The following is a 17,513-nucleotide window of genomic DNA, read 5'->3' as shown; positions in this document are numbered from 1 at the left end:
ATACCATCATCGCTGAGTTAACGTGATTTTCAGTCTTCCCCTAATCTGAGGCAGTGTGGCAATTGTGGTGTGGTAGCAGGGTCCAATTTTTTCAATATTAAAAAAAATTTTTTTGTTACAGCAGATTAGCTGTTTTGTTTAATGAAGGCTATTTGTTTGTTACAAGATTTTTTTCCTTTCTTTTTTGGGGGACGAGAGGGGGCGCCAGAGGAGTAGTCCGCACAGGGTGCCTGAACACCTAAGGCCGGCTCGGAGTGTATGTATGTGATAAGACATATTTAAAAGAAACAATTGATTTAAAAGAAAAACAATTATATAAAACACTGTAGAAGCAGACTCGTCCGAATCATGTAATGAAAATATTTAGATAAACCATATAACAGGGCTTGACAAATTTGTTGTGAATCTAGGCGCCAGGTAAAAAAGTTAGGAGCCAGGATTTTTTTAAACTAACAGTTGGTCAGGAGGGATCCGATCATCATCAGCCCACTTACTAAACTCACAGCGTTTGACCTGGAAGCACCCTGGACTTTCAGGTCAGTGCTGTTTGTTTTTTTTTTTAAATACATTTTTTTCATTTTTTTAACTCCTTCGATGCTGATGTTCCATTGGAGCACAGCATTGACAGATATTTAGTCCCCACAAGCTTGTGGGGACAAATGTTAACCCCTGCAATGCCACGAATGTGTCATACACAATTGTGGCATTGAAGGGGTTAACGCTGCACTGTCGCTCTCATGGAGTGATCAGGCAGCAGGGGGCTGTTGGGGCTGGTCTCCACACTCATGGCGAGACCAAAGAACCCTCTCCCCTGTCCCTGAAGCTGCCTCTGGCAGCTGGGAAGCAATTGCTGGTCTATAGACCAGCCACTGCAGGGGGGAGTCTCTGATGACTGCTGTAGGCTTCTATGCCTACAGGAATCATCAAAGGGCTTGTGGGGGCTCGTTTTTTTGCTGTTGCTGGTCTGCCTGGGCTTCCAGGCAGACCACCGGCAGCAGAGCCCCTTACAAAACGGGAGTTGACCCCTAAAACGCCGCAATCGCGGCATTGAAGGGGTTAACGCTGCACTGTTGCTCTCAGGGAGCGATCAGGCAGCAGGGGGGTGTTGGGGCTGGTCTCCACACTCATGTGGAGACCAAATAACCCTCTCCCCTGTCCCTGAAGCTGCCTCTGGCAGCTGGGACTCAATTGCTGGTCTATGGACCAGCCATTGCAGAGGGAGTCTCTTTGATGACTGCTGTAGGCTTCCATACCTACAGGAGTCATCAAAGGGCTTGTGGGGGCTCGTTTTTGCTGTTGCTGGTCTGCCTGGGCTTCCAGGCAGACCACCAGCAGCAAAGCCCCCAAAACGGGAATTAACCCCTAAATGCCGCGATCACGGCATTGAAGGGGTTAACGCTGCGCTGTCGCTCCCATGGAGCGATCAGGCAGCTGGGGGGTGTTGGGTGAGGTCCCCAGACTTGTGTGGGGACCCAATCAACACACAAACCCCTTCCCTGAGGCTGCCTGTGGCAGCTGAAAACACGATTGCTGCTTTTCCAGCAACCGCGTTTTCAGCCTACAGGATCACTCCGTGGGAGTGATCTCAGGCTCGGGGGCGGGCTCGGAGTGGCTGTGCTGTCTGCCCAGACTTCTGGGCAGACAGGAACAGCGCCCCCATGTGGTGACTCAGCCTCTTACATCCACAATTTTTTCTGGATGTAAGAGGCTGACAAAACCTAGGCGCCAGGACAAAATTCTCTGTCGCCATGGCGACCTGGCGCCTGGGATTTGTCGAGCCCTGCCATATAAAGTACATAATTTGCGAAGTATTAACATTTTGAAACAAGTACTGGATAGACATGGATACAATGTGTCATATGTGTTACATGGGATATCTCTTTTAATTTTAATTAGACATAAAGATTTAGCCATAATATGATGACTGTGACATTGGTACATAATGACTTTGTGAGAAAATTGAATACATGATTTGGGGCAGAATATATACCATTATAATTTCTTTATTGAGCTGGTATTTAAAATACTATCTGAAGTGGATCACGGATGCTCTGTCAGGGCACTATTGGTTACAGGATGATAAGTGCCGGTCTAGTCTAAACATCGGTCTGTTTAGACTAAAAGTATGGAAACGTGTTGGCTGCCCGCTTGCTGCAAACTGGAGGTGTGACGTTATGTACCAACGAGGACAGAAATCTCCTTTCAGCTGATTTAGGCTGCTGTGTTAATGTGAGCCAATGAACGTGTGGGGATGTGAGGATGCTGTCCAATGGGCGTCTCTCACAAGTATTTTAAAAACTGTACTGAGCTACACGTGTTTTCTAATGTTGCGAACGTCGGGCTTTATTTATTTATTTTTCTTTCTTCGGTTAACCCCTTCAATCCCCTATGGACATACCGGGGCGTCCAAAAAACGCCTCTCAAGAATCCCCTATGGACTTACCGGTACGTCCAGCCCTTCTTGCAGCGTCAGGGACACATCCCTGCCGCTGCACATCAGGCTGTCATTTGACAGAAGAAGCTGGCATCGCCGGCTTTCTGCTGTCCAATCTGATGTAACAGCTTCCGGCACGAAAGCTGGAAAGCTGTTCCATTTTAAACTGACCGATCACGCGATCGGGCATTTCCTTCCGGGTTGCGTCACTGCTGACGTAACCCGGAAGGTCATCGGAGGACAGGATAAGATCTTTATTGTTCATGTTCTCCTTGCGGTTAAGATGTGTATGGCCAGGCAGTGGAGAAAAGAAGATAGAATTAGTTGGAAGTTAATCTTTAATCAAATTCAATACCAATATTCAATGTAAAGAGGCTATTTCTCCAAAATCAATAATATTGTTACATTTTGTAAAATGTGGGAGCCATGGAAATCGGCCCTTGTGGCTGGTTTAGAGGAAATTGTTAATTAAAAAGGGCCTGAATTCTAAGAATGTTAGTCTTTCCCTCTCTGACTCTGGGTTTCCTCTTTACTTTTTTTCTCCCTGGGCGATATAGAACATAATATAGCAGACAGTTAACTTGCCCCGACAGAAAGCCCTAGGTCCCCTCCATGAGGATGATTGATGAATGATTGGGATATAATGTATAAACTGTATGTTTAAAACATTAGAAATAACTATTTCAGGCCGACAGAACAACAGCAATTGTCTATTGCATATTTTTATTGAGATTACAAATAATAATACATGTGCAGTGATCAACATTTTTGTAACACATAAGAAACAGCCTGTTCTTGAAACATAAAAATATATATATTTTTTTTTTTTAAATGATACCAGCACCGATGGGTACAAAGACTGGTCTTTCATGACGACACACACTTGGGCTGAAAATCCACAGGGCATTTGGACCTTGGAACTTTTAAACAAGGGAGGCTATAGGAACCATGGATTTCTTAATCATTTCAGGCTGATTCTGTATGGTACAGAAGAAGACATGATGGCCAGAAGAATCCAGAGGTCTGTAAGGAGAGACTGTTTGACCTGGGACAGCAATGGGTTATGTCAGGGCTCGACAAATCCCAGGCGCCAGGTCGCCATGGCGATAGAGAATTTTGTCCTGGCGCCTAGGTTTTGTCAGCCTCTTACATCCAGAAAAAATTGTGGATGTAAGAGGCTGTCACCACACGGGGGCGCTGCTGCTACTGTCTGCCCAGGAGTCTGGGCAGACAGCACAGCCACTCAGAGCCCGCCCCCGAGCCTATGATCACTCCAACGGAGTGAGACTGTAGGCTGAAAACGCGGTTGCTGCAAAACCAGCAATCGTGTTTTCAGCTGCCACAGGCAGCTTCAGGGAAGGGGGTTGTGTGTTGATTGGGTCCCCACACAAGTGTGGGGACCTGACACAACACCCCCCAGCTGCCTGATCGCTCCATGAGAGCGACAGTGCAGCGTTAACCCCTTCAATGCCGCGATCGCGGCATTTAGGGGTTAATTCCCGTTTTGTACGGGGCTCTGCTGCTGGTGGTCTGCCTGGAAGCCCAGGCAGACCAGCAACAGCAAAAACGAGCCCCCACAAGCCCTTTGATGATTCCTGTAGGCATGGAAGCCTACAGCAGTCATCAAAGAGACTCCCCCTGCAATGGCTGGTCTATAGACCAGCAATTGAGTCCCAGCTGCCAGAGGCAGCTTCAGGGACAGGGGAGAGGGTTCTTTGGTCTCCCCATGAGTGTGGAGACCAGCCCCAACACCCCCACTGCTGCCTGATCGCTCCCTGAGAACGACAGTGCAGCGTTAACCCCTTCAATGCCACAATTGTGTATGACACATTCGTGGCATTGCAGGGGTTAAGATTTGTCCCCACAAGCTTGTGGGGACTAAATATCAGTCAATGCTGTGCTCCAATGGAACATCAGCATTGAAAGGGTTAAAAAAAAAATAAAAAAAAAACCAGCACTGACCTGAAAGTCCAGGGTGCTTCCAGGTCAAATGCTGTGAGTTTAGTAAGTGGGCTGATTATGATCAGATCACTCCTGACCAACTGTTAGTTTAAAAAACCCTGGCTCCTAACTTTTTTACCTGGCGCCTAGATTCACAACAAATTTGTCAAGCCCTGGGTTATGTACAAAATGTGAGTCACCGTATTACATCTTTGGAAAGCTCTGCCTGTCTTATTGCCCTCCCAAGCACTTTAAGACTACGCAGACGGTGGAGACAGAAGGATCTGATGGCTTTACCCGTATTTGTGCTGCTTGCCTTCCATCCTGTAACACCTGTAACGGGAAGTTGGACAATAATTGTACTTCCTGCTCACCTTTGTCCACCTACAACGCCAAAAACCATTCCTGCTCACAGGCTCAATCTCCAAGTACAGACCTTAGCACCACTCCATCCACCCTGAAACTATAGCCATGGCTGTGGTTATAAGCGGGGCTATCGTAGTCTCGACAGCCAAGCTGTTTTTCATTTGCTGGCTTCTCCGGAGAAGAACTGTAAACAAAGCTCAGTCTTCTGACGTAGAGAAGGGTAAGCTCTGTGCTCCTAATGATGAGGTGGAAGCTGAACAGGGAGCAGAATCTCAGCTCCTTCAACCTTCATATAGTGTAGGGCTGCAACAACTAATCGATAAAATCGATAATAATCGATAATGAAATTCGTTGGCAACGAATTTCATTATCGATTAGTTGAATCGATTATTATCGATTATAAAATGAGGGTTTTTTCAGAGCAAACGCTCTGAAAAATCCCCCTCATTATATAATCCGTTTAGTCTGACTCACCGTCTCACAGCAGCAGCTCCTACTTACTCCCCCTCCCTGTAATCACTGTGACAACTGGCCCCGCCCCTTCCTTCTCCAGGCCAGAACCACATGGCTGTGACACTCATCTAACTGTAAGTATATGTGTATATGTATATATATATATAATGTGTATGTGTGTGTGTGTGTATATATATATATATATATATATTTGGGCTACTGAAAGTTAGGGGAGGTGGGGGTTAATTTAGGGGCAGTTATGGTTAGTGGGGTGTTTAGGGTTAATTTAGGGGCAGTTATGGTTAATTGGGTGTTTAGGGTTAATTTAGGGGCAGTTATGTTAATAGGGTGTTTAGGGTTAATTTAGGAGCAGCTGTGGTTAATGGGGTGTCTGGGGTTAATTTGAGGCAGTTGTGGTTAATGGTGTGTTTAGGGTTAATTTAGGGGATGCTGTGGTTGATGGGGTCTTTAGGGTTAATTTAGGGGATGCTGTGGTTAAGGGGGTGTTAAGGGTTAATTTAGGGGCAGTTATGGTTAATGGGGAGTTTAGGGTTAATTTAGGGGAATCTAAATCCTGGGGGCAGTGAAGTGACATATCTGGGGGTATAAGGCATATACAGTATATAAGGCATATGTGGGGAGGGCAGTGTGGCATGTCTGGGGAGGACGGAGTGGTGTATCAGGGTGTATAAGGCATATCTGGGGGTAGAGTGGCATATCTGGGGTAGAGAAGTGGCATGTCTGGGAGGCAGGGTGGCATGTCTGGGGAGGATGGAGTGGGGTATCAGGGGATATAAGGCGCATCAGGCACAGTGGCAGATGTGGGAGGCAGCGTGGAGTGGCAGATGTGGGAGGCAGCGTGGAGTGGCAGATGTGGGAGGCAGCGTGGCATATGTGGGAGGCATTGTGGAGTGGCAGATGTGGGAGGCAGCATGGCGTGGCATATGTGGGGAGGGCAGGGTGGCATGTCTGGGGAGGATGGAGTGGTGTTTCAGGGGGTATAAGGCGTATCAGGCACAGTGGCATGTGGGGGGTAGAGTGGAGTGGCAGATGTGGGAGGCAGCGTGGCGTGGCAGATGTGGGAGGCAGCGTGGAGTGGCATATGTGGGAGGCAGCGTGGAGTGGCAGATGTGGGAGGCAGCGTGGAGTGGCAGATGTGGGAGGCAGCGTGGAGTGGCAGATGTGGGAGGCAGCGTGGAGTGCTGTGGTAGGCAGCGTGGCATATGTGGGGGGGCAGCATGGCATGTCTGGGAGGCAGCGTAGCAAGCCTGGGCTCAAATGTGCATATATTGGGGGGCTGGTTGGGAAATAAAGACAAGAAATGTATTATCAAAGTTATTCTGCTGATTGTATTTAACATCATTTGTTTATTAAATTATTTTAAATAAATGAAAAATTGACATTCATTTTTTTTATCCGATTAATCGATTAATCGAAAAAATAATCGGCCAACTAATCGATTATTAAAATAATCGTTAGTTGCAGCCCTAATATAGTGATGAGGACTAGAACAACAAGGAAGAGCAAAGACCCAGCCTGGCAACAGAGACTTCACATGTTTTTGACATGAAGAAAGAACTTTTAGGAAAGAACCAAGGTGTGAAGAACCGTATCAAGTTTTATTTACCTCCCCCACTGCGTGTAAAATAGCCAAAAGGAGTTGTTGGATACATCAGTCGCACTGTAAGAAGGTAACACCACTTGCTGGTAGTCACTCATTAAGTCTGGGTACAAAGGGGGGTCCAGACGATAGGTTGGACTCGTCTCAAGCCAGTGAAGAAATCCATTCCCCGAACCCTGAGTTGACGGCCAGGTAGGATGAAGAGGTGGTGCCTGCTTATAGTTTGTTGGGTAGTGACTGATGCCTTTTCAATAATTCCTTATTCTAGTGCTAATGCTAAGTGGGATGGGAACAAGAAGGTGACTGATACCAGAGCAAAAAATCAAACTTTCTCATTAACAGGAGATAGTTCCATTGTCATTGATCTGTGTAAATTATTGTAAAGAATGCTAAGGCCCATGTATATATATGTTGGATGCCCGAAAAGCCCCCGGGAAACGAAGTATAACATCATGCCTCGGTTGGGATTATGCTATGCGGACAACAGCTAGTCGAGATTGGGGATATAATTTACCCGGGGCAAGAGGGAGTTAGATCAAAACAAGATTTTCTGTAAAAAGATTACAATCTGAATGTACAACCTTTGATAATTGTAATAAATTGCTATTTACCTTGAAAGAACCTATGAAGACGGATGAGAGACTATATACCATATGGGTGTGGATTTCCGATTGGGACCCACAGGGAACTTTCTTTTTTTATCCTTTCCAGAAAATAAGGTCCAAGCAGAAAAAGAGTTACAGATCCAGGAAGAAAAACAAGTTGAGGAAGTTGAGACAGGGGTAATTCAGTATACCAATTTGAGTTCTATTGATTAGATTGCCTTGGAAGCAGGATTCCATGCAGATAACATTTGGTTGGAATGGCTTCGATTTACTGTTAGGAGTCTAAACAAAGAGAATTGTATAGTCTGTGCAGAAGCCCGTCCGCATTTGGGTACACTGCCATTTCCATTAAAAAAAGAAAATGATCCAATAGGATTTGATTATATGATGCAATTGTTTAATGACACTATACTATAATAATACTATACTCCACCTAGAAATGGAACTTGTCATACATTAGACTTGTTGTTTCCCAAGGTTAAAAGGGCTCCATTACCTCCAGCAGTGCAAATGTATGAAAGAAATTACACCTGTATGGAACTTCAGGGTAATGGAAGCTATTTTAATTCTAAGGAATTATCTGATTCACTATGCGTCGAGACTTTTTCCACACTACTTCGGCAGCCAACCCAGATAGATAGCAGAGATTTGATGGTTGTGTGGAGACCAAACAATAAGACCTTTCATTGATCCAAGAAAATGTTCTATAAACAACTCATCATTCAAGGCCTGAAATCAAATTGCTGCAGGTTTCGCATCGGTCCTTTTCTGGTGGAGTACGATAGCAAAAAACGTGGACTGGATAAACTACATCTATTATAATCAACAGCGGTTTGTGAATTATACTCGAGATGCTATTAAAGAAATTCAAGAGCAACTGGATGCGACCTCCCTTATGGCTGGGCAGAATCGAATGGGCTTGGACATGCTATTGGCCACCAAATAATACTGCCCCTGATGGGAGCACCACCAAAGCCCTCGAAGGACTAACATCCTTACAAATGAACTTGCTGAGAATGCAGGGATACCTGATGTGTTCACCTCTTGGTTAGAAGGATGGTTTGGGCGATGGTCAGGAATCATAATGTCCGGGATAATTACCATCACTATAGTAGCTGCAGTATTAATATTTGGAGGATGCTGTTGTATTCCATGTTGCTGAGGACTTATGAGATATATATATATATATATATATATATAATGTTATCCTTGAAACTGTGCCAAGACATCTACTCCATGCTTCTTTGAATGCATGCAAAGGGTCAAGTATAGGCCATCCTTAATTATGCAGCTTAAAAGGCGTTAACTGCTTGAAAAGTAACCAATCAGGATATATCATTAGAAGACGATAAGATGCTATATAAACCATGTAATCTAAACATGTAATTAGTCCATGCTCCGACTTATGTTTGTTGCGTGCCTTGTCTCGATTATGCGCATGATCTGAAGAAAGGAAACTCTTTCTGAGAATTCGACCTTTAATTCAACCAGCACACATTGTTGCCTAGTTTGTTGTACAAGCAAAATATGTAGGATTCCTCTGAGAATGGTTAAGATATAAAGAAATAAAAGTTTAATTCACAGAATGTGTGGGGGATGAAAAAGTATTGGGCGACCTCTGATTTGCTCTTAGAGTTATGATTAACGCCTTGATGAAAAATCACACAGATGACAGCGACAATTGACGTGCCTGGCACATCATGGGATTCAAAAGGCTCAGAAAGCAATTGCGTTCTTCGCTCAGCTGACGTTGCGATGCCTTTACATCAAGGTTTTCCGCAACACTAAAAACATTTTGAGAAATTTTGTTTTCTGGCTGTTCGTTTCGGCTGAAATTTGGAGGTCTTTTTTATTTGGGACAACATTTCGGGGGCATTCTAAGGAGGATGATGCGCTGCAACCACACAGGATCGGCCTTGGCATCTGTTCCAAAATTTGATTTGAGGAAGATCTCCAAATAGAAGGAAAGGGACAGTGAATTATATGGGACTATTGAATAACTAGTAGTCCACATTTGGTCCTTTCTGCTCTTGCTAAGGCATACCATTTAGTTTGCACTTAATATACGGAAATGTCTCGGTTGTATATCTTTCCCTGTTGTGTGTGGCAGTCATTGTCTTACATAAAATAATTTAAAACAACAATATTAATTAACGAGTAACAGTGTATGTATCTGTTGTAAGGTCATTAAGACATATGTAAAAGAAACAATTGATTTAAAAACCCTGGAGGTGTGACGTTATGTACCAACGAGGAGAGAAATCTCCTTTCAGCTGATTTAAGCTGCTGTGTTGATGTGAGCCAATGAACGTGCGGGGATGTGAGGATGCTGTCCAATGGGCGTCTCACGCAAGTATTTTAAAAACTGTACCAAGTTTCGAACGTCGGGGCTTTATGTATTTCTTTTTTCTCTGGTTTAGGCAGTCCTAGGATGTTTTTAGACGAGACAGACTGACAGATTTGGGCACCCTTTCCATCTTCTGCTAGGAACTATGTCACTATGGGAGAGAAGCTTTGTTAGATATGGGCAGTTTAGAGGAGCAACAGGGTGAATAGTCATACATGGTGTCTGTCATTAGAAACCTCTATATAGAGCAGAGACGGCCACTTTTTAGATACATTGTATTGCTCTTACAGACTACCATTACAAATAAAAGTTATGTTTTATTGGCAGGATATTAGATACTTGTCTGAGATCGGTTATCATTAGGGTTTGATTACCCCTTAGAATCCTGCAGTTATTTGGTTTAGTTTTAAGCCGCTTTTTGTATTTATGAATAACTGATGTGCCTGAGCGAGACTGAGTGGAGACCTGAAAATCAGAGAGGAGACCACTGTGTGTGCAATCTGGGTGAGTCCTGTGTCTGTGTGTAATCTGGGTAATAGGAAAAATGTGTATGTGTATATATATATATGGGTGTGTGTGTGTATATATATATATGGGTGTGTGTATATATCTATATATATATGTGTGTGTGTGTATATATATATATATATATGGGTGTGTGTATATATCTATATATATATATGTGTGTGTGTGTGCTATGTGCACAGTAACGGCTGCAAAAGTGGACTCCACTGCTATTAAATCTGCTGTGTGGTGTAGCCCTGGATCTTTTGGAGATCTAGCAATGCCCCTGGTTTCAGAGCTACCCGCGCATGGCGGTCGGTAATGGGCACTAGGAAAGGCTACGAGCGAACATTAACCCCTCCAGTGCTGAACAGACAGCTGAGTGTGGAGACAGATGAGACAGCCTCACAAATTAAGCAGCCTCATCAAGAAATTATAGAAACGCTACAGTACTGCACATTATGTTAAAATCAGAAAGTATTTATTTAACATGTTTACTTTTGTTGTACATAACAATATAAATATTTAGTAATGCTGGGAAAAATGTCCAGTTAATGTACAGTCTAATGACAGTTGATCTTTAAAAAACCCTTTTGCAAGTATGTTTCAGCTAGAAGTTTTCTTTTTTTTCATAAAAACAGCCCAGTTATTGCAAACCTTTGAACAGTAGTATATACATGTATGTGTATGTGTGTATATATATATATATATATATAAACATATTGACACTGTCATTGTAAGCATTACTTTGTTGGCTGGCTGGTCACTGAGCGTGTCATGCCCCTCCCCCTGCTATTGTGATGCAAGCTGTCCACGTGCCACACCCTGTTATTGTGACACTGCTGCTGCCACATTCTGTTTCTGTGTCACTGCTGCTGCCAAACACTCTTATTGAGACACTACTGGTGAGCAGTGGCTATATAAACACTGGTGGTGAAAAACACAGAGTTTTGTTTAAACTCACGTTGCAAAATGTGGAGAATCGCTTTGGTTTTGATTGTAGCTGTCGGGATCCATGCGCTCTTTGCTCTTGAACTGTATACAAATAGCTGGGCGGTGCGCATACCTGATGGCTCTGCAGAGGCAGAACGCATAGCAAGGAAATTTGGTTTCATCAATCTTGGGGAAGTGGTGCTTGGTAGTGATTTCTACCATCTAGTCCATCGGAGTATACAAAGGAAATCTTTCAGCCCTCACTGGGGTAGGCATGTTCAGCTGAAGAAAGAACCCAAGATTAGTTCGTTTGAGCAGCAGACCTTGAAGAGAAGGAAGAAAAGACAAACTTATCCGGAGCCAACAGACCCCATGTTCCGCAAGCAGTGGTACCTGAATAAAAATGGCAATCCTGACTTAGGCGTTCTGACTGCTTGGAGCCATGGGTACACTGGAAGGGGTGTGGTTGTGACCATTGTGGATGATGGACTTGAAAAGGACCACCCTGATCTGGCACAGAACTATGATCCAATGGCAAGTTATGACTTTAACAGTAATGATCCTGACCCTCAGCCCCGATATGACCCATCAAATGAGAACCACCACGGGACCCGCTGTGCAGGTGAGGTGGCTGCAGTTGCCAATAATGGTATTTGTGGCGCCGGAATCGCCTACAATGCTGCAATAGGCGGTGTGCGGATGCTGGACGGGTTGATCACAGATATTATCGAAGCTCAGTCGCTGAGTCTAAACCCACAGCATATTGACATTTATAGTGCCAGCTGGGGCCCTGACGATGATGGGAAGATTGTGGACGGACCAGGAGTGCTTGCTTCTGAGGCTTTCGTTAAAGGAATAGCGAATGGTCGAGGTGGCCTTGGATCTGTCTTTGTTTGGGCATCTGGGAATGGTGGATTGCATTATGACAACTGCAACGCTGATGGCTACTCTAACAGCATCTACACCATTTCTGTGGGTAGTACATCAGAAAATGGAAAGGTCCCGTGGTACAGTGAGGCGTGCTCAGCCTTACTAACCACTACATACAGCAGCGGCATCAACAACGAAGGGAAGATCGTCAGCACTGATATTCGTCACAAGTGCACAGATCAGTCTACTGGCACTTCAGCTTCTGCACCACTTGCTACTGGAATTCTAGCTCTCGCGTTGGAGGCAAACCCAGCTCTAACATGGAGGGATTTACAGCATATTGTAGTAAGATCATCCAATCCCACCCACCTGACTGCTGAAGACTGGGTATCAAATGGAGTTGGACGAAAAGTCAGCCACCATTATGGCTATGGGCTCCTGAACGCTGGACAAGTAGTAGAGCTGGCTAAAATGTGGGAGACAACTCGGCCTCAAAGAAAGTGCCTGATTGAGGTTGTAAACACCCCACAAAAACTGGATTCTGACCTACTGGTGACCGTGAATGTCACTGCCTGTCATGGTTCCCCCAACCACATAGTGTCCCTGGAACACGTCCAAGCCCAAATCTCCCTAAGTTATAGTCGCAGAGGTGACCTGGAAATCTCTCTCACCAGCCCTATGGGCACCCGTTCTGTGTTGATGGCTTTGAGACCATATGATACCAGCACCGATGGGTACAAAGACTGGTCTTTCATGACGACACACACTTGGGATGAAAATCCACAGGGCATTTGGACCTTGGAATTTTTAAACAAGGGAGGCTATAGGAACCATGGATTTCTTAATAATTTCAAGCTGATTCTGTATGGTACAGAAGAAGACATGATGGCCAGAAGAATCCAGAGGTCTGTAAGGAGAGACTGTTTGACCTTTGACAGCAATGGGTTATGTACAAAATGTGAGTCACCGTATTACATCTTTGGAAAGCTCTGCCTGTCTTATTGCCCTCCCAAGCACTTCAAGACTACGCAGACGGTGGAGACAGAAGGATCTGATGGCTTTACCCGTATTTGTGCTGCTTGCCATCCATCCTGTAACACCTGTAACGGGAAGTCGGACAATAATTGCACTTCCTGCTCACCTTTGTCCACCTACAACGCCAAAAACCATTCCTGCTCACAGGCTCAATCTCCAAGTACAGACCTTAGCACCACTCCATCCACCCTGGCACCTAAAACTATAGCCATGGCTGTGGTTATAAGCGTGGCTTTCGTAGCCTCGATAGCGAAGCTGTTTTTCATTTGTTGGCTTCTCCGGAGAAGAACTGTAAACAAAGCTCAGTCTTCTGACGTAGAGAAGGGTAAGCTCTGTGCTCCTAATGATGAGGTGGAAGCTGAACAGGGAGCAGAATCTCAGCTTCTTCAACCTTCATTTAGTGATGAGGACTAAAACAACAAGGAAGATCAAAGACCCAGCCTGGCAATGATACAGAGACTTCACATGTTTTTGACATGAAAACATAACTTTTAGGTCATTTTGATGTGACTTACTTGATAGTTGGTATGGCCACACTCTTGGGGAGGGAATAGTGTGACGCCATCTCTGATTTGACATAACTGATCTGATTTATCATACGTGGATTAATAAAATCTGTTCTTTCCAAAACTATTCACTGCATCACTGACTTATTAGTTGTGTAACTGAGGATAATTTCTGGGAAAAGGTAGTATTTGTGAAAACAGACAAATATGCTCAACAGGGAAGCTTTGGACGGCTGCAATGCTTAGAGACACATTTGCGTTGTTAGTTTATTTCACACATTTGTATTGCATAGTTACATAGTCTGAAAAAGACATGCGTCCATCAAGTTTAGCCTTTCCCACATCTGTTAATTGCTGTTCCAAATTTTGCAAAATCAAGGAAAAAAAAATACTTCTTGAGCCCAGAATTTCCTCATAATTTAAAATTGATATTCCTGAATATTATGTTTTTGCATGTATTCATCCAGTTGCTGTTTAAACTACCTCTGCAGGCAGAGAATTCCACCACATCCTTATTGTCCTAACTGTAAAAAACCCTTTCCTCTGCCTTAGACTAAATCTCCTTTCTTCCAGTCTAAATGGATGACCACGGGTCCTGTGCATAGTCCTTCTGGCTTGTCTGGTGTCTGTAGATGAGTGTATAATAATGCTTCTACTACCCCCTTAATTTTAAGTGGAGTAGTTTTCCATTACTTTCCCATCACTTTTACCCACCATATCTTTGGTTATTAAACAATATTAATGCATTATATATTATATATATGTATATTATATATATGTATATATATATGGAAATAATGAGGACTAAATGTTCCCTTTTAATTAAAAAAAAAAATACAAGAAATTGGTAACTAATGTGTATTGTCATTAACTAGCTTTCACCAGCTTTACTTCTAATGATTATTACTTAATGAGTATTGTACTTTCATCAGTCATTCCTTTCCTGGGGTAAAAAGGTTGCTGGTAGAATACTGCAGTTTTCTAGTTGACCACTTGGTGTCAGTATTGAAATATTTCCCTATTTTTTTGTAAATATAATAGGAAAACACTATTTTTATTTTTTTTATTTAGAAAGTGTTTCACCAGGAAGAAAAAAATAACTAAAACCAAGTTCTTATACGCCGCTAGGGGCCAGCCAGGGAAACAGGTTAATGGAACCATTGCCAAAAAATGGAAAAACCGGGCATAGAAATTACAAATCCTGGCATGATTGAGATGTGTTGGCAAAGCTGCGTGTATTGAGGCCAAACAGGGAATAATGAGTGATGCTGTTCTCAGAGCCATAAGGCAGATTTAAAATGCATTACTAGAGCGCTAGCCATGGGGAACACGGCGAACAATGTTATTTAGAAATGATTTTTTGTAGATAAATTGATCTAAGAAAATGAAGGACAATTTATCATTATGTTTGAAATCACTGCAAAGGCTCTAACAAGATTTAGTTCTCGGAAATTCAGAAACACGCATTTCCTCTGCGGTGAGGGGGGGGCTTGTTTGCTTGTTTGGAACATTAAATGTCAGAACAATTATTGTCACATTTTTAAATTAGGAACTACATTTTTCATTTTTTTTTTACGCTGTATCTAACGAGGTAATAAATAGTAGAAAACACACTGTTTCACGCTACGTGCTGATTTCTTTTTACATAATGATAATTACCTGCATTACAATATTGCCACGGCTAGAATTTTGCCCACAGCAGGGTTATTTAATTGGTATACCTGAGAATTCTCTGGGTTTGACCAAGTCAGTACCCATGAAAATAACCACTATATATAACATTATATATAACATTATATACTTCCCAAGGCAGAGCCACTGTCCTGCGCAGAAGTAGCTGGCCTAGCATGATATGTTTAATAAATATTTGTTTATCTTTATTGTTTAAGATTATCTTACACCTATATTGAAAATCAATCATTAAAAACAGACTATATAGATGGCAGACTGTATCTATGGTATTCAAAGAGTATGTTTATTATATATATAGATAGATAGATAAATATATAGAAATATATATGTATATAGGTTTGCTGGGTATGAGGGTATCACAGGGTTCTACAGCCTTAAGAGTCGTTTATTAGATGCATATCTGGACCATTGTGCTACTTTGATGTGCGTTGCGTAGAAAATATTTTGCCTTCAGACCCCAGCTTTAGTAATTACAGGGAGAACAAATAGTACTTAAGAAAAGTGACATGTAAAATATTGTTGCCGGGAGTCTATGAAGCAGAGGGAGCTCAATGTCTAACTTACAGGTTTCCATACTCTCATCCGATGACGTATCCGGTCAGGGCATCTTCAGGCAGGCTTTGCTACGACATGCAAATAAAAAGAAGAGCAGATTTCTTTTTCTGGTGAACGTGGTTATGAATGGAGTCCCTGTCCATGTTTCTGAAGTCAACTCTTTAATCCCAACGGGTGCCACCTTGGTGCTCCTAAACATTGGAGGATCTGTAATTGTGTACGAATTTTAAACTGAAAGCTCAGAATTTTTGCTTAGGTTTCTTTTCCCACACTCACCCTCTGTCACATTCTCTCGCAATGTTTCCCTATCGTCTCTCCTTTTACATAGTTCCGTTTCTTCTTCTCCTCCATGTTCTCTGCATTCTCCTCTGGTGATCTGCTGCATTACCCTGGTCTCCTGGACCACTTCCGCATCAGACCAGAGCTTTAGCGAGGACCACGGGGGGCAACTTCTCTACAGATTGGAGGAATGGGGAAAGAGAAGCATTTCTGCGCTTCTTCTTCTCTGCAGATCTGTTTTCATTATTTTGGCCTCGTGGTGCATTTTCGCATCAAGGCGGAGCTTCGGCATGCACCACAGGACAACTTCCAATCAGGCGAGAGGTTGACCACATGGTGAACGCCGAGGCTCCGCCCTGACGTGAAAGTGTTCCAGGAGGCCAGGGTAATGCAGCAGATCGTCAGAGAAGAAAGAAGAATGATCGCAGATTATTGGAGAAGAAAGAAGAAGAATTGCAGATCATCAGAGAAGAAAGAAGAAAAATCGCGAAGTACAAAAATGTTATTCATAAACACGTTTCTGTTGTTTTTCTACAATTACTGTGACTTTAAGGGTTGTAGAACAATGCGATATACTCATACCCAGCAAACATTGCCAGAAAAGATGGACATCAGGGGAGGAAAAAGGGTTGGGGTTGGGTATGTTGGCACCAATAATTTGACTCACACATTTGAAACGTTGAGGCAACAAAGCATCAGTGTTCTCCGGAAATAACCTGCCGCGAGATATAGCGGCTCGCTATATAAATCAATAGGTTCACTTCCACTTGTAAATAAGAGGCTCTGAGACGTGGAACCTTCGGGATGCTGAAATACATTTAATTCCGTAAATGTAATGGCTATGACGTGGGCTACTTATATCCTTGCTTTATGTTGTCCGCTTCTAACAAATTGGCTCGTATTGGTTTCATCAGATGATCGTCTCGGGCTCAATCATTAGTAGGAATGATCGATTTCTCCACTAAACTGTCAGCTATTTCCCCGCGGTGTCAGCGTACCCCTTGGGGAAACTCAACAAATACTGGCTTTTAATGACACCATTATCTCCTGCATATATTTAGCAACCAAAGGTAACACTTTAAACCCGGCTCTCCTTGTCGAATGAAATAATTGAATTAAAAGGGGACGTTTCATCAATTGCTGTTTGATGGCATCGCAGCGGCTATTAAGACAGACGAATGGAGGTTAAAAATACAGCGAGCTCTGATTGAACTCATTCTTTGGAGAGATAAGCAGCGAGCCATCCATATGGAGAGAACGTGAAGAACATAATGAGATCAATTGCTTTAAGAGAGTGACACTAGAACACAATATAGGTGACACACACACACAACGCAAAACTCAGAGACACACAAAGTGCTCCGACTGCTGA

General features: G+C 43.3%; 1 protein-coding gene across 1 annotated transcript; it reads left to right on the top strand.

Annotated features, from left to right (window-relative positions):
* Positions 1-11,122: 11,122 nt before the first annotated feature.
* On the top strand, positions 11,123-13,710 carry LOC128500352 (proprotein convertase subtilisin/kexin type 4-like). The gene has a single exon (XM_053469467.1). The coding sequence runs from the start codon at positions 11,244-11,246 to the stop codon at positions 13,521-13,523; it is 2,280 nt and encodes a 759-aa protein (XP_053325442.1). The 5' UTR covers positions 11,123-11,243; the 3' UTR covers positions 13,524-13,710.
* Positions 13,711-17,513: the final 3,803 nt, after the last annotated feature.

Source organism: Spea bombifrons, chromosome 6, assembly GCF_027358695.1.
Source record: "Spea bombifrons isolate aSpeBom1 chromosome 6, aSpeBom1.2.pri, whole genome shotgun sequence".
Lineage (NCBI taxonomy): Eukaryota > Metazoa > Chordata > Amphibia > Anura > Pelobatidae > Spea > Spea bombifrons.
The sequence above is the reverse complement of the archived record's forward strand: the minus strand, read 5'-3'. Positions and strand labels throughout refer to the sequence as shown.